Here is a 25,660-nt window from a genome sequence, read left to right as displayed (position 1 = left end):
ACCTCTATTAATAGAATATATCCTTAATTGTAGGGCTCAGACTGCAAAAGTGTTTACAAAAAGTGGTTACATTATTAGAGACAGAGTCCATAGAGCATATTAACACATACATGCACTAGAATGGGTTCAGATAGAGGGTGATAATGTGTGCTCCTCTCTAATCTAAACAAAATGGTAAGCAGGCGGAAATCTCTGTATAATTTGATTGTATTTAATAAACTGTCAGGTAGTGGTTTATTATGCAGCATTCACATGATGCAATATTTCAATAAAGACGTGTTTAACATAACATTTGTATTATACTGCTCATGTTCCAGAACCAGATGATAAAAAAGGAATACATGCAGTTGATTATGCCATTTTACAATGCTGTAGTTAAACATGTATTGCAACTTATTTAAATGGCTGTACCTCACTCCTGACCGAACCTAATGAGTTGCTGTGGTGATGGGAGCAGGAATCACAGACAGAACGTGAATGCTCAGATTCGGTATAAGATTTAAACATTCCTGTTAAATTAAACCTAGAGGTTGAAGAAATTGTTGAAACCAAGGCAAGTAATTGGTGTTGTATCTTTATTTATGTGAACACCAATACACTGTATCACAACTCAAAAATGATCTGTTAGCACCCTCTAGCTGTTACTATAAGGATTGACACAGATATAAAATAAGTTCAGCATTTCCTGTGCAAGCTCATTTCTTGAAAGTTCAATTCCTTTGGGCATGGCAGCACAGGAGATCTGACAGTGCTACTATAAGAACCACTACACAAATGGTTGATGTTTCAAAAGGAACAGTATTAAAAGCAATTAATGACCCTATGAGTCATTCTTAAGAACACTTTGCTCCAGACAAAATATCTATCACTGTAAATTAAGTAATTGGAAGTTAGTTGGCTGATGACTGTTGCCTACACCTGACAGATTATGTCTTGTGTTAAATTACATTTCACAAAAAAAAGGTGACAAGTACAAATGGTTTCTATCTGTTATTAGAACACCAATGCAAAACTATGCAAAAAACTGTAGTTAATATTGGGATTACAGGACTAAATGTACACTTTCATAAACATGTATTTATTAACTAACTATCCGCGGTTGTTATGTATTTAATTTAAGTTGCTGTATAAATAAATTGATATTTTTGATAATTATATTTTTGGTTTGTTTAAACTTGGTCAACAAAGACCACTGTTATGTTCCGTTATACTGAACCTTCGTAAAAGTAACTTGCACATACTACTTTCATTTACTTGCACTGTGGGCAGCAGTGTGGAGTAGTGGTTAGGGCTCTGGACTCATGACCGGAGGGTTGTGGGTTCAATCCCAGGTAGGGGACACTGCTGCTGTACCCTTGAGCAAGGTACTTTACCTAGATTGCTCCAGTACAAAACCCAACTGTATAAATGGGTAACTGTATGTAAAAAGTAATGTGATATCTGTATAATGTGATATCTTGTAGCAGTTGTAAATCACCCTGGATAAGGGTGTCTGCTAAGAAATAAAATCATAATAATAATTCTAACTCCAGAGAAGTTTCATGGATGATTAAACCTCTGTTGTGAGGCATTCCTGCTGCTATTATTATTCTTCTTATTATTATTATAAGTCGTTTTCAGATATCTGTGCAAAGGATTACTGTTATACAGGAGATGGATGAAACAAACAAACACAAACCTACAACAGTGTAGATTTAGTGTAACGGATCACCATGAGCTTCAGGGCAGCGCTGATTTGAAGGCTACAAGGTGTTTAAGATGTCAGAGGAGTGCCTGACTATACCTTCAGGTAATGTATGGCCTGCTATAACATGGCTTTCTTCACGCTTGCGGAATTAAAGGTCAATGAGCAATATAATGATTTTTGGAAAACATGAGTGGTTTTGGGTTCAGTTGATCCAACATTTTAATCAAAATCTTGCACCTGCACTCAATAGCCTTTCAAATTCCATTAGAATCATATCACAATATGGCCTTTCGAATCTGACATCCCCATTACTCTCTTTTGTATCACGTGTAAATTATTTTTTGGCTGTTTATCACTGTAATGCTTGTTCGAGTGTCAGGCCAGGTACTTTAAACACAACCACAATGTCTGTTACAGTTACAAACAATAAAGTATAATGCTTAGGGAACCAAATGGTGTGTGTCTTTTGATTGTTTTTGAACATATAATACTATCAGTATCAAAAAAAGGGTTTCTAGAAGTGTGGCCAAATGTTGCATACATTTTAATGTCTGATACTCACCACTAGAGGGTGCTGACAAATAATAATTATTTTTGAACAGTCTTGTATTTGTTGGTCCCTCAAACCTGGAGAAGTATTTCAGCCAGGCAGCTATTATTTCATTTAATAGAAATCTCCATATTTGTAAAATGTTTTTTATAAGGAACTGTTTGACTGATGTGCTAAATTGCTAGCTGCTCTGAATGATGTGTTTTAGTGGCTTGGCTTACAAGCAAAAATAAAAGTCTCACCGTTTTGCCAAGCTATTTTAAATGACCCAATCAATATTAAAATATGGGAGGTCACCTGCCAGTGGCAATGATTTGAAAGGTGAATAAAACCCCTGAATATCATGGTTGCTATGGAAGATGATTGAGAGGGGTTCAATTGCAAGAGCACAAAGAAATGGAGAGTCTTGAGAGAATTACATAATAGCTTAAAGTGTAAGTAGCATGTAAAATATTTTTTTTGTTAACAACATATAAATAAAGTACAGGTAGTGGACAAAAAAAATGGAAACAGCAATGTAAAGTCACTTAATAGGGCGTTGGGCCACTATGAGGTCCCGCTCTGTGGAGTTCTCGGCAGACGGATATCACGATCCTGGAGTATGCGCTTCCGCCCACTGTTGCCCTTTGCTGATGATGTCTTTCCCTCGGAGTTCCATGCCGACATCACCTTAGACACCGTTGCTCGTGAAACATCAGCAAGTTGCGCTGTCTTGGTCACTGAAGCTCCTGCCAAACTCGCCCCAACAATCACACCTCTTTCAAAGTCATTGAGGTCTCCTCTTGCAGCCATAATTATAGGCAACCTCTAGGTTTAATTTATACATGACCCTAAGCATGTTGGGATGTTTTTTGCTTAATTAACGCATAAGCCACACCTGTGTGGAAGCCCTTGCTTTCAATATACTTGGTGTCCCTCATTTACCCAGGTGTTTCTTTTTTTTTGTCCACTACCTGTATGTTATAATACCTTTCTAAAAACGTATACATTGTTTATATTTTTTTGCTTAACATCTAAAAAATTGATTTGAAGTCTCTACTGAGCGCCCCAACCAAAAAACAATGTGATCTGACAACTTCTGCCGGTGACGTCAGTTTGAGAACAAACAAGCTGTGTACTGCAAAAGCGAGCATTAGATCCGGCTTGTTTATCAAACGGTGAAGGTATTTTGCTCTATACTGTACAAAAACATTTTGCCATGGTACAGCGATGTGTTATTCAGTTCTGTGGGAACTCTTATAATACTGGGCATAGCATCCACGCATTTCCGAAAGATCCCTCAACAAGGCATCTGTGGGTCACGTTTGTATAAATAAAGAGAACAAGCTTCAAGGAAGCTACTAGTTATTTTCAATGGGGTTCTGCAAATAAATCAAAAGTATTTCCGGGTAAGGTAATTAAATACATGAAATATACATTTTTAATATCTCAAACAAAAACTAGGGGTCTGTGCCATAGTTGACCTGGAGCCACTTTCCTTCATTCTCATTGTTTTCTAATCTCTCCTTTAAAATGATAATGATAAACAGTCTTAACAATGTGAGTAGATCACTTTTCTGCACATTTTAGTATAATTTATTTCACACAACTTAAATTGTGCCGTTACTTACTTATCATTATTACCAAGTCTGCGTGCTGGTGGTGGTTGATTTCTCACCAGCACATTATCACTGTAAACATTTGTCCTTGCTACCGGTTCAAACTGGTAAGGTACTGGTCCATTGCTATTTCTCCAATCTTCAGACATTTGGGAATCTTCGTGTAATCTGAATACCTCTCGCTGATTTTGCTATCAGTTTCTGTATTGGACTCTATTTCCTTGTCTGTCGGGTACTCAAACTGACGTCACTGAAATGTTGGAAGCGTTCGGAGTGTGCTCAGCAATTCCTGGAATTACTGATACATTTCAGGCATTTTCGTTGCATAGTTGTTTTTTTTTTTTAAATATATATATTGCCAGTGAAAATGTTATATTGCGTGCTTGCAACACACAAAAGTTTGTATATAGGTTGAAAATGACCATTTAACCCATGAGATACAATTTGGACCAAGGCCATCTGGAGCTGAAATCTATGAATATGAAGAAAAAAAAATGAAGACAAATCAAAAGCAGCAACATTTAACTAATCGATCTGCACCGATCATGAATAGAGTACTGTCACAAAAAGGAGTTAGGAGCTCGCTTTTAGTCCCTCTACTCCATCAGATGCCCCTTGCTGGACAGTTGTTTGCCGAACATAAGCCAGTATCAAAGTTTTTGGTGTTAATTGTCTGTAAAACAGAAAGTCACAAGATCACAAAATGGCTACCATATTAGGTGAAAATTTACTGTTATGGGTACCATTTTGTCAGAGGATTTTCTATAACACTAAAAATGATTAAAGTAACTGTAGCTAATAATCCCACACATGTTACTGATTTTGCACCCCCATTAGCTATTGCACATCGTTCTAAGAGGCGCAGTTTTTAAAGAAGCATGGGTTATAGCAAACGTATTTTATTTTAAAACATGACATCTGGTAATACACTAGATTAAAGAAAGTTTGCTTCACCATCCAAAAAGTCTGCTCCTCCAGTATTCCAGTGTCTTCTGGGAAGCAGCTGATCTTGACAGGACAGAAGTCAGTAAAGGGGTGAGGACAGTTTCACTCTCCAGGTAAAATGATCCAGGAAGTGTAAGACAGCCAGACAGAGACCCCAATAATAACCACTGACAATGAATGCATTCTAGAGAATAAATCACTTTATTTGTAGAATAGCATGCCATACAAAAATGCTTAATATAATTAAAAACTGTTCAGCAGTTTTCAAATCATCGTTATTTCTTAAATGGCTCTTCCAAGTAATAAGATCCTCAGTCTGCAGCCTGGTTCTAACTCTTGTTAAAACATCTGTGTTCAACATCAAACTCTGGCAGCTTTAGGACTAGGAACCAGAACCAGATACATTGTACTCAACATTCCAGTTAAACCAACAGTACCTGTCATTTCCAGTCCCACCCTCCTTAATCTGTGTATACAGGTTTTAATGCTGACACAAAAATGACAACATTGGCACATAATAGGTATAACAAAAATGATATTAACCTTTACAGTTTTCTTTTTTTCTCCAATGACAAGCAGTATCATTCAATAAGATAAATACTGAAATAACAGAGGAAAGCAAATGTAAACCACCATATCATACCTGTCATTTCCAGTCCCACCCTCCTTAATCTGTGTATACAGGTTTTAATGCTGACACAAAAATGACAACATTGGCACATAATAGGTATAACAAAAATGATATTAACCTTTACAGTTTTCTTTTTTTCTCCAATGACAAGCAGTATCATTCAATAAGATAAATACTGAAATAACAGAGGAAAGCAAATGTAAACCACCATATCATGCCTAAAAGAATCACATTATATAGTACACACATACGTTTCAAGATATTTAGAGATTACATACATGACTGTAGTTGTTAGCAGACTAAGATAAAAATGTACATAACTGTACAATATCAATATGATATATAAATGTTTAACTAAGTGTGTACAAAAATGATATACTACTGACTTTGGTGTGATTGAGCTAACAAATGTGTCACCTATAACTTGAAAACAGCTTAAATATAATGTGTCCATGACTCACTGTAGCCTCAATGTTGCTATATACAATTATTTATAAGGTTTACAAAGTATCCTATTATGTTATATACCATTACCTTAAATACATTTGTTTGTTTTCAAGTGCTCTTCTTCGAAAGCTAACACATCTGGATTTTTCTGTGTATTAATAAAACACAATTTGAATCTTTTCTCTCATATCAGTAAAAAGATATTCACAGTGTCTTTGAAAGCATTGTTATTTATATAAACACATAACTATTTTCCTTTAAAACGCACACAGCAGCACTGACAAGAAAGGTACAAATCTACAACCCTCATAAAATATGTCTTGTGTCTATTAGTGTCAAAGAGGAAGTCATCCACCATCCACAAAATGTTATGAACTGTAAATATGATAATAAACAATGTAAACAAGTATGTCAGTCAGGAGCATATATCCCCCCCCCCCCCCCCTCTCATTTGTATACCTAATAAAACCTAGGGATTTAAGACCTAGGTTTTATTAGGTATGCAAATTAGGTGTTAGTAGCATGATAACTTATATTAGAAAAACTGATTTAAAGCGTGTGGAATAATGTCTTGTGTTCAACAGATATGTAAAAATGTAACATTTATGATAATGTACATACATTTGAATACGTTTCTTTACAATTTACAGTAATACGAATTTTCTAGATACAGTGATCCCTCTATTTCACAATCTGATAAATCACAAATGGTTTGGCAATACTGCTGCATCTGCAAAAAAAAAAAAAATACACTGAAAGAAGAACTGTGCAGTCATCTAATTGTAAGAGTATGTGTACAAAATGTATCCAGCAATCGTGTTTATTTCAGGTTGTGTAGAGAAGCAATTAATGAGGCGATTGTCAAAATGTTGGACTAATCAAGGGAGGTTACAAGGTTGCACTGGTGATATCCTCACCAGAATACTGCATTCAGTTTTAGTCCCCAGACTAGAAAAGAAACAGCTGCTTTGGAGAGTCCAGCAAAGAGCAACAATACAAATCTGAGGGCTAAAGGTTAGGACTCCTGAAGACTTTAAACCAAAGTCTTTAAAATCCTGTCAGGAGTCACAACGTCTAGTCACCACGTCAAGCGAAACAGAGACCAGAATCAGGACCACAGATGAAAATTGACTGCTAGGAATTGGACAAGCATTGATGGGCCATTATGGAAAAAACTCACAGCTGCTAACAGTACAGAGACACTGAAAATACATACATCAGCTTTACCAGTTGTGATCTAAAAGGTATGTCAACTGCTTTAACCAAAAGTTGCCAGTCAGGCTTTTGACAAGAATTTGTTCGTAATCGAGAGTGTTTTATTTGCTCCAATTAAATGGACTTCCAAGTCCTCTGTTTAAACTAGTGAGTTTCTCATTAGTTTTATGGTGTTGACGCTTTTGTATTTCCTGAAGTATTAGCCACACATTTGCGTTCCAAAACAGTGTTAAGAGCCCACATTTGCAGCAAATAATCAAAGTTTACTTATAATTCAATCAAGATCAAAAATATGTATTCTGCTTTTCAAAAAATATAAGTTGGACAATTTTTGATACTACTTGAGCTTATCCCCAATGTTTTGCCAACTGTTATAAAATGTGTTCCTGGTGACACAGTACAGTCTACATTTTCATGTTAAATAACTGAAAGATATTCAAGTGAACTAAAGCAGGTATAATTTGGTCACTTTCTCTTTGCTCACAATTGTTCAGGTTTCCGGTTAGGAATGTAATCCACATGTTTCATTCTGTCCATATGAATCAAGTAATGGCTCAAATTAGCAGAAGTCCCTCACAAAAGATGTCGTTTGTGCTTTGTTACAGAAAAGATGACTTTAGGTTTTCTTGCCGCACAAAGGACCTTTTGTTTCAGAGAAGGTTTCGTCTTCATGGAAGTTTGACAACCACAACGCAGGCTCCGGCCCTTCCAATGTTGAGAGACACCTCCTGCAGGAAAGAAAGAAAGAAAGAAAGAAAGAAAGAAAGAAAGAAAGAAAGAAAGAAAGAAAGAACATGATGATCATGCTCTCCTTACACCAGATGTTTGGCGAGCAAAAAATTCTACAATATACTTGGGGCTTGAACTTTAATTTCCAAATTTCTGTCTCCCTTTAAATGTTAATTAGTAGTTGTTAAGCTGTCTCTGTATTCTAATAAAAAAGAACAACTCTGTTAAACGAGTGACAATAACAAAAGCACAACGATAAGATAAACGACTGCAAAAATGAAATGCAATTAGGATCAGCGATGAGCAATTAATGTAATTTGTTACGTCTGTTTGACATACAAATGAAGAGAAGCAGAATCAGGCTCAGTCAAGATATGAAGGTAAAAACAAGTGACATTGTTCTGTAACAGCTTGTTCTGAGTTTAATTAGGAAACCGAGTTGGCTAAAAATAAGTTTAAAGGGGTGTCATGTGATGAAAAATAAAACCCTAAAACATCAAGCCCTAAATATACTGATCAATGGAACAGAAACACAGGGTGCGACTCGAAGGGAACAACTTTAGGAATGGATTGGTTTGAGGGATTTGGTTTAGCTTGCCAGCCCCAGTTGCTTCGGAACAAACCAGTCATGTGCATCTCCCATGTGGAAACGGCAATGAGCTATGTACTGTTGTGTTGTGTGTGAATCCTCATGCAAAGGAAATTCATACTTATACATACAGAGAAATACAAAACAGAGATCATATCTACAAATAACATGAAAGACCAAAGGGTGCTGCCTGAAGCTTAAAATGTAATGTAGTTAAATACATTTCTGTCAGGAAGAGGCTTAAGATAACATGATTACTAAAAGAATTTTGACATTTAACGAAAGACATCCTCATTTGCTGGATATTAATCACGTCAAAGATACCGGTCAGATTCGAGATACGATACTTTAAAAGGTAGATTGTTTTTAAGAAAGATGTCTTTCTCTCAGAAAAAAAACATTCTGAAGATATTATTAAGCTTTATACTAATATTTTTTTTCCCCATAATATTACCGTGTTCCATTCATTGTTCTGTGTATCATATGACTCAACACTGTTCAGGTAAGTCTGTCCATCATATCCACCAACTGCATATAGTCTGTCTCCAAGCAGGCACACGCCGACTGCATCCCGTGGAACGCTTAACTGGGCCACTGTTGTCCAAGTGTCAGTCTTTGGATCATACCTACAACAATAATTAAGAAAACAAATACACTTCCTTAAAGAGTTTAGCACAGTATGTGACATACTGATACCGTAGATAATAATAACCTGTAATAATACCTGTAACCCTGATACAGTTTTATTATGTGTTTTACTTAACTGTACCGGTACTTAAAATGATATACATATAATATGTAATAAAAATCATCCTCATCAATTTTTTTATATTTGTCTTATGAATCAGTAATACTCTCAAAACAGAAAAGAGAGAAGCATATTGATTGGAGTATTTTAACTTAACCACCACCAGAGGGCCTCTGTGACCACATTCTTTCCCCATAGATCTCATATTGGCATATAAAGGACAAATGGCCAGCTTGATTGAATCTCATTCTGTGTTCTACTCAATAATCTTTTCAGTTGATCTAAATGGCGATAGGATCTAAATACCACTGTCTTTTAAATCACTAAATGGGACTCTTTCTGGCATTTTACATGTTTTGACAGACAGACTCACATGGTTCTAACATGTTAATTATCTCAGTGGTGGTATTTAGATCCTGCAGTGTTTAGATCACTTGAATAGACCCAGATATTTGTACACAGAACTCAAGTGTGTGAAAACAAGGCAGGGAAAACCAACATGTTCCAGCTACATAGATCTAGTACTGCTGACATAGTCTAACTCTATCTGGCCCAGGAAGTGCCTCATTTTGTCTGAAATAGTGGCACTTGCACTGGCATCAAAGCCAAGTACTGAGTCTGTATATATATCGCAGGTCTAACTTTTGTAAAGTGAAAACGCAGAAATCCTAAGAAAGATTTGGATATATTTAGCTGTGGCCCACTTGTTGGTTTTAAAGAACAACCCCCTAATGCTACACACTAATAAGCACTTGTAATACAAATTTAAATACTTTGAAGTTCTAAAACATACTTAGTACTTGCTTATAATATATTTTTTAGGTCGAAAGGTGTTCAAACATACTGCTAATTGGAGGCAGATGAAAGAATTCGTTATTTTACTGTAGGTGTAACAGAAAGTATGTTGTAACATTTAGGACACTTAACAATAACTATTAGCCATGGCCTTTAAGACATCCTCCTACCACAAGCTGTCTGGCTTTTGGCGGAATAAAGAAAAAGAACAGCTGTCCCAATACTAATACTGAAACTGATTACTAAAGCACATTTTGACTGTCTCACAGTGCTTGGAAGGAGAAATGCCTTTCTTTCTTTTGTTTGTCTAGAATGACTAAATTATTGATAGATATCGACCATAGACCAAACATGACTGTAGTCACAATGTGAACATGAATAGGCATTTGCTGCCCACAAAATACCATGTTTAACTATTGCAGAACACAGAAATCAATTTGCATGGAAAACAAATCAATTATGTGAGAGGCAGCCCATTTACACAACTGTGTACCACATGTTACAGGTCTTTCAATTACTGTATTAGGGTGTATTTTAATGATACAAACAGCAATAGATCATAGCAAAGCCACTCTTCACCTCTGTCCACTGTATTTGTATCACGTTAAGTGATGGAAATGCATTTCTCCTGAGGAAAAACACCAAGGGGGCTGATATAGTGTAAAAGGCTGGCAATATTTAGATCCACTTTTTTTCCGATTGTGTTAAAATAGACCTCAATGAACATGCTACACAAATAGATTACATTCGTTTTATATTCTTAAATTGAAGCATTGAAGCATTAAAGAACTATTACAGCAATTGTGACTATTACAGCAATTGCATTAATTACTGTTTCTTCCGACACTGAAAATGAAATAGTTTATACCATAATTGTTTTCAGAGAGACAGAAAGCACACACAAGTGAAGAACTTGATTATTATTATGAAAAATCCTCTAGCAGAAACAAATTGCTAAAACAAGCATCTCATTCCTGCTGATATCCTGGGGAAATGTAGTCATTACAAAGGTTACTTGAAGTGCAGCAACTCAATTTTTTCTCTGAGAAAACAAATTAATCAATGCAATTTTAGCTAGCTATTCAAATTATAATTAAAAACAAATTATAAGACATAACAAAACTGCAAGCAGCAGGTAAATATGGAATTATTTAAAGTCCTAGACAAGTCTAGCTAATGAAAGGATTACACATTTTGCAATACCGCTTTGTAAATTCAGTGGACAAAAATATTAGAACTTTAAACCAGATACGAATCACAAATTAGTAGCATTCGTATAAGTACGTATTTTGCCATTAGCCAAGACCAACAGCTCACACATTTTCGATTTTTACATCCCAAACACACTTGTATTTGAACACAGCGATTATTACCGTTCCACACAGTCTGAAAGACGAGAGCAGTGGTTTGAAGCAGGAGCATCGTGGCCACCGACTGCGTACAGAAATCCATTGTACGTCTCAACTCCGACTCCTCCTCTCCGTTTGGACATAGGTGCACACATACTCCATTTGTTGGTGTGAGGGTCAAAGCACTCCATTGACCTTAAACAAGAGCTGCCATCCCGTCCACCCACTGCATATAATCTGGAAGCAGAAAAAAGAATAATATTTTTAATACTGATAATTATTCTGACAAAAGAATAGAATTACATTTAAAAGAAAGGTGTAAATAAAATGACTTTGGAACAGAAATACACACACACACACACACACACACACACACACACATATATATATATATATATATATATATATATATATATAAGAATTGCAATCTTAACAACAAGACAGAATGACATGTTTTAAAATGTAGTTTAAAAATACGTTTCTGTTCAATTGATTTAAGCAGGGAAGATAAATACCACTACTATCTCAATCTTGACAATGGACTTAACCTGGTATTTTACATATTTTTTTTACAGACTGAACTATCTTTGCTATGTTCTTATAAGTGACGATAGACTTAGGACAGAGGGAAGGAGACACTTCTTCAAACAGAGTGGTGAGGGTATGGAATGGGTGACCTATTCATGCTGGTGAGATCAATCAGCTACACGGAACTGAATGGCTCCCTCTCATTCGTAAACGTTCTTATCTTCTTACGTTTAGAAATGTATTCCTGTGATCCAGTTTTGCATCATCTTTTTGGATCGTTTTTTACAAATAGCTTTCAAAATTAATTTCGAACTTTGTGATTGAAGGTTTGAGTTAGAATACATATATTTTCAGGATACCTCCAATAACAATCAAGACAAGCATTTTAATTTTTTTTTTTAAATAATTTTTAGATTCAAGAATATAGAATACAGTACAGTATGTATTCTGTACATCATTATTGACTCTTGATATCAAATTTGAATTAGGGCACTCTTTATACAGTAGCTGTACTCCACAACCTGTCCCTGTGCCATCATCTTTGGTGCAGGGCACTTTATCATTAGAGTATATCATCCTAAAGATTTAGTAATACAGAATTCCCATTCGCACAGGAGACAATACTGGTGATCACACTCATCACACATTCATTTCTAGGGTTTTGGTGGGATTGACACACGATGGACATACCACATTCATTAGGGGGAGGCCATATGCATGAGTAGTTCATTTTGCACAAGTTAAGGACAACAATCCTCGCTTTTTCATTATGAAGGCAAAATCCACTTGGAATGGAATACTATATGTCAGTCACACAGTGAGCGAAGAGGAAACATCTTGCACATTTGGCAGAGGTCACATCCTGACCCGGAAGCAAATTGCTTTAGGACTGTCAGTGACTGGAGATAACCTTTATATCCTGTGCCTTCTCTTTCAGGGAGAACACACACTGGGTTAAAGGCCTCTTTTTAAGGGACAACAAAGGATACAAGCTTTCTAACAAAAGACTTCACAGACCTGTTGTTATCTCTGCCCATTCCTTTTGTAAGCAAGCATTCACAAAGAAAATCCTGAAAGGTGCACCTAACTCGAGCATAAACAGTGAGAGGCCACAGAGCAGAGACAATGTGGAGTGAGAACAGAAGCCTACTGCAACAGATGCTATCAAGGCTGGAATTAAGAAACCTAGCCTTATGAAAAATGTTTTGGTTTTTTTTGTCCCTGCAAGTAATACCAGTGTTTCAGTTTTGAAATAAATCAACTTGAAGGCAAATAAACAGGCCTTTTGTAATCCTAACACACACTGTTTGATCTTGTGAGCACCCCACTCACAGAACTCACACTATTGATCTGCTCTTATAATTAATCTTCTTTCATGCACTAATTATCTTGTTCATATGATAATTAAAACAGAATTAAAACAGAAACCTTTGAACTAAAGGTTCATCGCTATCTATAAAAAAGGTTACATCGAATAAAGGCAATCATGACTCATTAAAACAATACCCACTTTATACTCAGCACTGGGGTGCATTCCTAGTGAAGTATCATTATTTTATTTCAGTGCAGAATATTTAATCGTTGTTTAAGGGGTGATTCTTTTATCGTTTATGTTCTCCTTTTTGGGAAAACTAGTGGTCAAGTTTGAAAATCTGTCATGACCAGGATCAAGAGCAGAAACCTGAACAACCCAATTCTGGACTGGACAGGAAATTGTGTGAAATGCATTTACTGTATGACCTACAGCATGTCTAAAACTATAACTTCATTTGAAACTGTTTGTTCAGTCACTTACTTCCCGTTGAGGGCTGTTACTCCCACTGTGCTTCTTGGTGTTGACATGCTGGCTACGTAATTCCACTGTCTTGCCTGAGGGTCCCATCTCTCTACTGTGTTTAGATAACTCCATCCATCATGTCCACCAACTGCATACATTGGTCCTTCAAGAACTGCAATTCCTTAACAAAAAGAAAACACGGTTAATAGTCGCTATTTCTATTGTATATTAGATAGAACATGTATGTTAAACCTTTTTATCTAGGCAAACCTTCAGGGGTGTTGGAAGCTTCATTTTGATTAGTGAACAATACAAGTACTGTGGGAACAATTTGTTAATTAATTTCCTAAGCTGTAACATTGTTTCAAATACTGGAGGAAATTAACAAAGGCTCCCACTCCAAAGTGTAATTAGCCTCACTTGCTCTAAAATGAAAAAGTCACCTGTTAATTCCCCCCTCCGATTCCGACATTTCCTCCCGTATTTCTACCTGCCTCGCGGCCATCTCCTACTGGATGCACTCGCATCATCTTAAACTCAACCTCTCAAATTCAGATCTCCTTTTCTTCCCCCTCTTCCTCCCCCTGAAACATGCTCTTTTCTTTGGTCTCCAACATTTTATTGTAAAATAAGAATAAGAAAAAAGAAACATAACTACTGTATTTTTTTTTACTTTATTTTGTACAACAATGTTGGTTCTTAGCTGTGAGATAACGATAGAAAGTGTTCTAATCTACCAGTTAAGGACCTCTACGACAGTCATTAATGCCTGAGCAGAAAGAACATTAAGGGAGTGTTAGTGGGCATTAAGTTGGTCTCCAATTGTAAGTGTAATACATATGCTCTGTATTTTAAAGTGAATTAAAGGACATACAAATAAAAAATAAAAGCACCTCCTTAAGAACCATGTGTATATGGTACATACAGGTTTAAGTTGAACAGATTATTCAAATATTCCAAAGCTTCTGGTGGCCTCCAACCTAGGTACATCTCACTTTCAGACTTACAAACAGCAGTGGCATGTAAGCTGAACAAGCAGCTTTGTTTGTCTTGTTTTCACTGTTCAATACAATCTTCAAGCAATACAAATGTGCCTTTGCACATGAGAAACAAAAATGTGTGTTTTGTGTTTTGTTTTCTTTCAGGGGTTCTGGGTTTGTTGTAAATAGTAAAATCAAGTAAATCATTTTTAGAGGGCCCAACACTCCATCTGGGACATCCTACCTGTTGTGTTTGGTTGCAAGGATAAGCAGATGGTGATTGGCCAGCTGCGGATCCCTAACCAGCGGGCATGTGTGTCCTGGCAGAGTGTCTCGTGATAAAAAGGGTCAGCTGACTGACCTCGGGGCTGCTGCAAAGCCAGGAGTTCAGGACTGAGATTGTTCATGCTTCCCAGACAACAAATATTAAAAAACAGAATCCACCGACGACAGTGTGTATAACTGGGGTCAGGGTGTGTATAATTGTGTAAGGAATACGGTTAGTTTAGGGTTTTTAAATCCAATCTAAAAGTATAGGGAGTTGTGTAAGCGGGACCTCCACTGATTTGTGAACTAACGCTTGCCGTATTCGTGGCACCTTTTCATTTTCCAGTGTTTTCTTTTGCCTTTTCTGCACTTTTTGTATGTCCACTGCTACCATTGCTGGTAGCATCACCTGGTTTTTCATGTGCATTTCATTAAATAAATCCTTTGTGGCTGAGTGCCGTTGTCAACGTCATCTCCTGTCTGTCAGTGGATAACCCACACCGCCTATCACAAGGTGCGGTAACACTTACAACTCGGACCTGAGTTGTCTTAGGATCGATCAGATTAAAATATTCTCATCATTTGAACCACCCGTTTACACGTGAGCACAGACTTAACCTGGCTTTGGCCCCGTATGCGCTCGCTTAGCCCTTAAACTGTAGTGCGTGGCTGATGACATCATAGTGAAGGGAGGAACTGTCCTTTGTTTAAAATTAAAGTGCTTTGGACCTGAAACTAGTGCTTTATATATTCATATATTCACTTCACGGCACTTACAATGATACTCTTTGAAAAATAAAGCCTATATACAGTACACCCTCGCTATAATGAACCTGTTGGGGTCCAAGCCTTTTGTTCGTTATATCAAGGAGTTTGTTATTGTTATAGTGAAAGGACAATCAAAATAAACGTAAGTTAATGAGATGAAATTGTGAATAAAAGTAGAATTACATGTACCTGTTCGTTTCATGTATGCAGTATGTTGCCTTTGCTTTATCCTATTCGTTAATGATTTAAAACGCAGTAATTTACATAAAGCAAAGATCCCGAATTGAAGCTGAACTTTTATTAAAAATCAATCTGACATGAATCGTTTCAAAGTGCACCAAATCTTAATCCAACATGCAAGAATCCAAAACTGAACTTTTATTCCAAATCAACCCGACATGAAAAGTTTGACATGAAAAGGTTTGTCGTTGTTGTTTTTTCTTTAATCAATTTTGCTTTGCCGCATGGTTGCTGAACAAGCCAAAAAACAGAGTGCTTTTTTACAACTTATATTCACGACAGAGATATGCCTGCGTTACTCCTTTTTTCAAATAATCAATATAGTTTCCAGCTTCGTTGCAACATAAAATTATTTTCGTTTAGGAGGCATAGTTACACAGCGTGCACTTTTCATTGAGACAAATAAGAGTTGCCTTCGGTGCAGAGGTTGCATCCCATGTGTATAGACGGGGATGTTAACAGTGTGTGTTCATATTATCTTTTTTATTTATTTTTATTTGGGGTCCAGGGGCCAGGTTCGTTATAACCGAAGGTTTGTTATAATGACGGGTGTCATAGCGAGGGTGTACTGTATTTAACTTGATTGCACGTCCACAAGCTTGCAGCTTTATTTTTCAAATAGTATAATTGATAGTGCCGTGATGCATATAAACACGCGCTAGTTGTTATATCCTCAATGATCCTGAATTAAATGTAATTTGAAATAATTCAAAAGATAATTCCCTAATGTTTCTGAACTTACATTCATAATAAAGAGGAGGATTGGTGATACTATTCATGGAAGAAAGGTCAACACATAGTGGGTGGATAGTCTGTTTTAGAGTCAAATGATCCTGAAAGGAATTGTGTTAAAAATAACATCCAAAATCATTCGTTTTAGTAAGTAAGAACATTTGTATAGGAAAAACTTTCTGAATAAAAGCTGAAGAGATGATGCTATTAAACTGAGGATAATCTGTTCTGCACAAGAATATACTGACAGCATCATGACTACATGAACAGACTTCTTTGCATACAGATTAATTATCCATCCAGTTCATTTTAGGTTTGCTTTTTGGAATTAGTGCAGTATGTGATGGGTTCTTATCATTAAATTGCCAGTAAAGATGATACCATAGATGCTTTACTGGAATTAGAATGCTAAAATACAACCTTTTATGACACATCTTAAAATATTTTTTAACCTCTAACCAGTCTTTCCAAAATAGAACAATGGACTCTTGAAATAAATGTAATTCAAAATTATGGATTAGTTAAACAAAGGGAAGGCCCGGAGACCTCACAATTCAAAGGCTTTTATACTAAACATTAAAACATTACTAACTGTCATATGAAGCTGCAACATCACACATACCCAGTGCCAATTTCAGTTTACAACAGGGAAAGTCTAATATTTCAGTGGTTTTGTTAAAAAATACTGTAATCTTCTACGCTTTATTAGAAATGTTGGGGACCAACTGACAACTGCTGTAAAGAGCTGAAAGAAGTTTCATTTGTACAGTTATGTTTGCTACATAAACAGCTGAACAACTTGCTTTTGACTAGTGTCTGGTGATATTACCGGTAGGTACATTGTAATATCTGCCTCCTATGTATTCATTTAACCCAAATACAACCTTGTTAACCAAAGATTATTTCTGTATCATGTGCATATAAATGGTCAGATAATGAGCTTAAATACTGCATCTTGACTGGCTGAGGCAGTATCCAAGTTTCTATTAGGCTTATAATGTACCATAACCCACTATAGAGAGAATTTAGAGAGAGGGAACTTACCTAATCCATGCCTGTGTGTGGACATTGGTGGCATTACAGACCACACTTTGGTTACTGGGTTGTAGCATTCAACCATGTTAGAGGTTTTCAGTCCATCTCTGCCTCCCACAACATACAGCTTGTTGTCAATCACTGCGACTCCAAACTGCAGCCGCCTGCCATTCATTGTGCCCACTTGTATCCAAGTGTTTGTACGGAGATCATATTTTTCAATTGTAGTGGCGCCTGTAAAAATGAAACCGATGAAAGTCAACAAGATTCCTTTAAATAGCCAAAGACAATGTATAATATTGTGTTTGTGAGGTGTTATATTAATGAATTGGTAAAGAACCTTTCTGAATTATAATACAATACCTACACTGTACTAGATTGTTGCTATTCAGTATTGAAAAAAGATACGTACTAGAGCTATGTAATATACCTAGTATTTTGGACTAGAAGGACAGCAGAATCCAGGGAAGGGGACCAGGCTGTTGATGATGAGCACAACATCTCAGTGAAGGCTAGGAATTGCAGGTATTCTCAGATTTAAAGGTAGACAAGCCTTTTTAATAATAATTAATACTACCACAGTAAAAAGGGCTGATCCACAAAGTAATACATTGCATAGAGGAACTCAGTATCTTATGATAGCGATTTTTTGCACTTAAAGGATTTTTTTTTTGCATATGTTATAGTTTAAGAAGACATTTCAAAAAGTGTCATTATGTAATCATATACAAATGTAAAATAAACTGCAAACAAACTGTACATTGATCAGAGAGAAAAGCCTTTATAATCCTCACATGGCACTTAAGCCAGGGGTGATATCATTTCTTGCATTGATTGCTCTTTGAATAACACAACAAACTCCCAACTGTTGTGAACTGTTTGAACTTACCCTTGGAAGCATCCATGCCTCCCACTGCATACAAAGCTCCAACAGTGGACTTCCTTGGTTTCGTTCTGGGGCTTTGCAGCATGGGCCTTCTCTCTGGTAACAGATGGTACTTCATTGCTTCCATAAGCAGTTTCTGACATTCCAGATCATCAGCAAACATTTTACTGTTTTCCAGGTCAGCCAGAAGCTAGACAAACAAATATTGTACATAAATACATAACGAATATGATGCTATTTGGTCATTGAACATTGTAAATCTCAAACAATGACCAAAAGCAAGCAATAGAGACCACGGGCCACGGACTGTGAACACTTCACAGTTAAAGGCAGCTAATATCAAATAGTTGGAATACAATTAAATCACAAATACTAACGACCATATACCCCCTCGCCCTAAAGCCTCCTTGTGATTTTTATCAAAGATTTCTATTTGTTCTACCATCAATGGAATGCACTAATACAAAGCCTATCAACAAAAGGGCAGTAGGTATCTTTGAGATACATGCATTAATATCTTGGTTTGTTAGAATGTTTAATCTAAGGACATCCCCTCCACACTCCAGGTCAAGTAAATCCTCTCTTACACATACCTGTGGTGGCAGCAGCGGCAATCTGATGAAGGAAAGCAGAAGACCCAACTCCTTCTGCCTGGCTGGAACATCGTGTCTCACCCACATCATCAAAGCCTGGAATATAGTCTCCTCATCGGGCACATTGATATCGTCGCTTGACAGAAGCTTAACTATCTCAGGACCTGGGAGCAGGAGGAACTCTTGATTCTGTATCACCTCCAAGAAGTGTTCCTAAACATAAACCAAGATATATGTAATTATTAAGGGGGGATCTTGACATGTTAATACATTATGGAAAATAATCCATTGAATATGCAGGAGGCTGTTCCCATGAATACGGTCAGAGGAAAGCTCAGTGAATGATATTCCCCCAGGGAATAACTAATGGAGCAAATTTAGGTTTTATGTAAAATGCATAGGTATATCTTGCTATGCTTTACACTACACCATATTGCTGGACTTGTACATACAGTAATGCAATTTATTTCAGAATAAGAATAAACAGTATGTACTGTAATGCATATACGTAGGCAATAAGACCCAACACAGGGGGCATTACCAGGCATTATGGGCCATTTGGGTAATGGAACCTTAGATGAAGTCGATGTGGAAGGTCTTATTTATTTTTTAATTCAGTGTTACAACACAATTCATTGTCTTTTTTATTTATTTGAACAGTTTTTCATTTTGCATGTATCTTTCCACATACGCACTCTGTGGTAGAGTGGCCAGGTGCCTATGGTGGTCAGGAGCCAGAAAGGAGACTCAGGACTAAAGAACTGCCAAGTTTATTTTTCTTAAATCAAAATTCCAAACAAAAACACAGCTTACAGAGCCAAAGTAAAAAGATTAAACAAAACAAGTCGCAAAGTGAAACAGAAAATCACCCAAGTCTTGCACTATCACGGTGAGTTTTTAAATAAACAAATCTCAATCTCTCTCCCTCTCCCTCTCCCTCTCTTAGCACACCTCTCTGTCCCGAGCTCCCTGGAAGTCTCTCTAATGGAGCTTTGGGATCTCTTTTTATAGGATGTGGCTGTTCCCAATTAACCCCAATTATTCCATTAGCCACAGGGACATTTTGGCAGCGCTCTTTCTCTGCCACACACTCTAAAATGAATGTTCTACTTTTCTAGATTGTGCCAGTGTTAATATTCCCAGATAGTGAGCAGGTATTAAATATGTTCCTGGGGAAGTTGCCTTGTAATTGGACAGTAGAAGGGGTGTGACCTTTGGAAGGGGTGTTACTTGCTGAAGATGGTGATTGAAAGTTTCCTGCAGCAGACAGAGTGCATGACCAGGTTTTGCATTGCTCTTCGCTGACAGACCAGTCATTTTTAAGGCTATCTTTTACTAATTTCTCAAAATTGTTTTGTGTACTATTAAACTGTTTTGTTGTTTTTATCTGTAAAGCTCTTAGAGGTGATTCATTGCGAAAGCTGCTATATAAGAAACAGATTGATTGCTTGATAGTTTCACACCGATGACCAGTCAGAGACATTATTTCCCTGCCTTGTAACCCGTGTTGGACAGTAACTGGATTGTTGTGAACCTAATTGAATGATTTGTGTAGCGACAGCTCAAACCTGCAGCAATACTAATCTCTGCCATCATGTTACCAATTTAATTTTTTCTAATGGCCTGCAAGTATACCAGATATTTTTATCACTCGCATTGTTTGGATCTAGATCCAACCCTGTCATGCTCTACCTGTACAATGAATCATGTTATACTCTACCTGTACAATGAATCATGTTATGCTCTACCTGTACAATGAATCATGTTATACTCTACCTGTACTTGATTGTGGGACCGATATTTAATTTCCTAAAGAGGTTTCTTTCTAGTATACAGAAGGTTTTTCCCCCCTCAAATGTTTTTTGTATCTACATCCTTCTGTCCCACACTTTATGTAGGCAAAATAGGAACAGGAAACCTGATACATTTGGCTTTACAAAAATAACTTGCTGTTTATAGGAGCATAATTTATCTGTTTGCGAAAGATACTGGGCCAGGAAATTGTTACGAATCTGTGGCAATGATTGAAGTGATTGAACAGGAAGTTCTCAGTTTGTTTACTCTGATTTGATTAAACTTTGAACTCTGGAAGGCAGGTGGTGCTCAATGTAAACAGGCTCTACAGATGTCCTTTAACAGATAACCAGGCATCTTCAGATGTTTTTTCCTCACTTGTTCTTCAGTGTCATCTTTAGAGTTGCTAGTAATCTGAGACATTTCCATGTTTTCCTTGTTTGTATTCACACCACTGATATGAGCTGGTGTGCTCCTGCCAGTTTTTAGATAAACATTTCCTGTTGAACTATGCTGTATTTTTACAGAATATATATGTTGTACATAATAGTGAACTTGACATTGAACTTTAAGTTACATAGACCATAAGGTATAATTTTGCACCCATTAAAAGTTGTAACACTAATGAAGGCATATGATTGCTCAACATCACTTAAACATTCACCTCAGATTTCAGGGAGTATTTCATGGAGGATGTGGCAGGGCATAGCTTGTGTAAATAAGTGTAAGCTTGGTAGGGACGGGGTTAAATCTGGTGTGACAGTGTAGAAGCTGCAGTGAAGCGCTGTCGCACATATTTATTAACAAACAAACACAGGAACAAATCATCTGGTACGAGGGCCAAAATAAAAGGTTTAAACAAAACACGGGAACAAACCACCAAACAAACATTTACCCTTAGGCTGAGCAGTCACCTTCACTAAATAAATCACAGTACACAAACAATTACACTTACCTAACTCCCTTTTCCCACACAATAATTCTGTCTTCCTTATATACAGGTGGCCACTCCCCAGTTAGCACTCAGTTACCTAACTGGGTGATGTCCATACCTGTGATCGTTGGCAGGGGCAGATTTAACCCCATCCCTACCAACCTTACACTTATTTACATAAGCAGGGCTTTTGCCCTGCCATAGAGGATATTAGGTGAGTGCAATTACCATGGCTAGGCTAAAATAATCGTACTGTTTGCCCTAACCACTACTCCACATTGCTCCCCCACACTGCTCCCCCTACTCCACACTGCTGTAGCCTCAGATATGTTCCTGTACACCAATAGTCTATCACAATATGTGTAGCAACTTCATAAATGTATATTAACTGTCATGGGGGATGTTTGATTTATAACATACCACTGCTGTGTAAATATGCATTACTGTAGTATTTAAATATATATTGTTATATTCTTACCATAGTATAACTGTGAGCCACATTTAGCAGATCCATGCATCCCTGTGCGTCAGCAAATGATCGGATTCCTAAGCAGTTGGAGGGATGCAGCTGTTTCATAAGAAAATTGCAGCACACCTCAATCACTTGGGGAAGCTGAAGAAGGCAGGCTGCAGCAAGGAGGCTTTCAATAGTCTCCTCTTTCAGCTCCAGTACACCTATAGCATTATTAAAAATAGCAGTGTCTTATGCTAAATGTTAAAACATCACAGTTTCGTTAACATTGGTCTAGGGATGTGGGAGAGATCTGATATTCATGTAAATTCATAAGTATACGTATACTGCTAAAAGCAACAGAGCAACAGAACAAAGCAACTCTAAAGGATTTTTTTTTCCCATAGCATACCAATGTGTTGCTCCACTGTCTAATGCCTTGCCTGGCCAGATGCCCTTACTCTATGTGGATTGTTGTCTACAATAACAGTAGAGTCATTGAGTGACCCCATGGTTTCAGGCTCACCGGGACAGTTGTTGAGGTTTCTGTTTTGTTTTTTTTTTAATTCAGATTTCCATGTATTCTGGTACTTCTAATTTCTTAAAGAAAACAGATAGTTGTAGTACCTGAAAGCATTGGGAAGCTTTGGATATAGTGAATACAATCAAATCTGTATGGATCCATTTGGCTGTTGCTAGTATCCCAACTCAAACTAGTTTCTCATAAGCTATTCCACTGCCCAATGTAGCCACTTTACTAACCTGAATGAACCTGCTTGCAGAGGGAGGGGAAGGCAATCCCTGGGACAGCATTCTTATCGAGAATGGTGTTCAGAACGGGTTTTATTGCATTGGAAATCCAGTTTTATAGTCTGGTATATCAAATCAATAGCCAGAGTATAGATACTGTACAGTAGGTTCAATGGCCTGGTTCTACTAATTGAGGGACGCTTGCTGAATTAAGTCCCTGATTTTGTGTTAGTGGGTGGTTTTATAATTACACTGGGGTGAACATCAAGATGGACATTAAGGCTGGGAAATCAGAATTTGGGTTAAGGGTGCCAAAGGGCAAGGATATGGACTTTGGATAGCTCTGCTGTAATTAGGGATTTCCCTTGAAATAAACCCTTCCCCTCCCGCCTACTGCTAAAATTTAGAATTAGTGTTTAACTGACATGGATTGTTTTTTTAAATACAGTATTTATTTATCTTAAGTGTAGGTTACCAATACTTTTGGGCCACTCTCTGAGGTATGGAGACACATCAATGGCTGTGGGTCCTGCCTTTTATGATGTTGTCAAATTCCTGAGCAGCCCTTTTAAAGTTGCTCCATTACATCCCTATTTACAAGCACAGCTATAATAAATCTGGACATGTTTTCCAGAAAGATTTAGTATCCTACACTAAAACTGTTAAGAGTGGTTTATACTCAAAGGAAGGACATAAAGAATGGCTGGTTGAATTTGTGAAAATAAATCTCCAGTTGTTCCCTTTCTGAAAACCAATCCGTTGTTTGTAAATTATAGTGGACTCATGTTAATATTTGTGCTAGGCTTTTATAAAAGCATGATTCACATCAATCTATCATACTAACAATACAAATAAATTAGTATTTCCTATCCAATAACACAAGAGCCAGTGGCATCAACAGATATGTATAGCTCCTGCGTTTGTACTTTACTTATTAATAAAAATGTGTATTGATTTCATGCAAAGTCATAAACATTTTATTAGCACTCACCAGTATATGCATAATGTACAAGAGCTTTAAGAGCATCTGGATCCACACCCTCCATTTTAATCTCTTCTTGTTTTGCCTCACGTACGTCGTTAGTGAACATTGCAGCAAAATAATCTGAGACTGCACTGAGAACAAGCCTGCAATCACATTTAAAACAAAAAGGTTATCCTCCTAGTTATTTCTCATTTGTATAAAAGAAAATTCAGCATTTACAGATGATCTACTATGAAGTTAAAAAGGATGGAAATATTCTTCTAACTGTGATTAAAAAAAAAAAAATACTTCTGTTGAGCAATTACAAACTAGTGTAAGTGAACTGCAAAGCTAAGCTAACCTGAAAATGTGATCGCCTTCAAATGACAGAGAAATGTAAAATCAAACAACTCTGCATACTGCGTCCATTTACTTTATTTCAATTTACAGTAATTTGAAAAGCCTTATTCACTGCTGCAACCCACATGCCATTCAGGGGGACTTAAGATCAATGGGCAACCTCTATTCCTGCTGTCAAGTGCAATGTCTCTTTTCACCTGCTAAAATGAAGCAATCATTTTGCTACCTTTACTCAGAGGGCACCAGAGCAGTTGTAGTCACTGAAGCACAATGACCCAGGTTTATTTTTCTGAAGTTATTGGTGAAGAAAATGTAGTTCCTAGCAGATATTTCAATACTACACTTCTAGGTCCTACTTCAAGAGGTAGCATGAAGGAATGCAGTTAACATTCAGACCATGTCAGTCATAAGGAGAGTAAAGCTTGGTTACTTAGAAGGCATTGTTTCAGCGGGGAAACAATTACTGGTGCATACCCCAAGAGCACCCCTGGTAATTCTTACACTGACCTCATTACAGAAATCCCACCTTTCACAGGCTTGCTCAGATACAGCCCTAAAGGTTACATCATTTAATGACTTACTAAACATGCCAATTATGCATGTGTAGAAGTGATAATACTGTATGATTAAAACTCATTTCTGGGATAACACACATACATCTATAGTGCTCAATGCATTTTAAATGTAAAGCATTGCTCTGAAATAACACTAATGTGTTTTGGGTATGCTACACTTTATAGTATGTAAAAATATAAATCTGTACAGTAGGCCTATACAATATACAGTACAGTAGTAAAATCAAATGACTACCTAGCGCACTTTCTTTTTACTTTAGCCTGTAGGCTACCAGTAACACAAAATAAATCATGCTGCTGCATTGTACACATGGGTGTACAATGCGAGTAAAAGATTATTTTTAATTGAAACTAAATGATTTTAGTGTTTTTTTTAATTATTATTATTTTTAACTTAGCCTACTTAGTAGCCGAGACAATAAACACAAACTAGATCACGATCCTATACAGATGCTCAGAATGAGCGGGAGGGGTTAGCAACACATGCGTTCAGTCTATTGTCATGAAAATTAGGTACTTGGGTGTTCGCCTCAAATGCATTGAGCACAACTGGCACCACACGAGAAAAAGCGGACTAGGAAATGCCAGCAACTATTGCAACTGTTTAAAACGTGCTTTCAAAAGTTCTTAACAAATTGATGCAATTGTACATGTCACAATTGCCGGCAGCTTTAGTACATCTCATTATAATAACTATCTTCACCCCATTTTTGTGAATTTATGTGGGAACGCCCGTAATTACA

The 25,660-nt window shown here is 36.9% G+C and overlaps 1 protein-coding gene across 2 annotated transcripts in view; it reads right to left on the bottom strand.

Moving 5' to 3' along the window:
* Positions 1-4,960: 4,960 nt before the first annotated feature.
* LOC117430251 (kelch-like protein 4) overlaps positions 4,961-25,660 on the bottom strand; it is a 99,002-nt gene continuing 78,302 nt past the window's right edge. For both annotated transcript variants that reach the window (XM_034050109.3, XM_034050108.3), the window contains exons 3-11: positions 24,010-24,146; positions 22,296-22,492; positions 19,090-19,302; positions 18,500-18,686; positions 17,620-17,844; positions 13,607-13,769; positions 11,308-11,520; positions 8,846-9,017; positions 4,961-7,801 (exon numbers count right to left, since the gene is read on the bottom strand). In XM_034050109.3, the coding sequence (XP_033906000.2) occupies positions 7,742-7,801; positions 8,846-9,017; positions 11,308-11,520; positions 13,607-13,769; positions 17,620-17,844; positions 18,500-18,686; positions 19,090-19,302; positions 22,296-22,492; positions 24,010-24,146 (1,567 nt within the window). In that variant the 3' untranslated portion in view covers positions 4,961-7,741. The remainder of the gene's footprint in view (positions 7,802-8,845; positions 9,018-11,307; positions 11,521-13,606; positions 13,770-17,619; positions 17,845-18,499; positions 18,687-19,089; positions 19,303-22,295; positions 22,493-24,009; positions 24,147-25,660) is intronic.

The sequence above is a fragment of the Acipenser ruthenus genome, chromosome 26 (genome assembly GCF_902713425.1).
Source record: "Acipenser ruthenus chromosome 26, fAciRut3.2 maternal haplotype, whole genome shotgun sequence".
Classification (NCBI taxonomy): domain Eukaryota; kingdom Metazoa; phylum Chordata; class Actinopteri; order Acipenseriformes; family Acipenseridae; genus Acipenser; species Acipenser ruthenus.
Note: the sequence above shows the minus strand (reverse complement) of the source record. Positions and strands in the feature narration are given on the sequence as shown.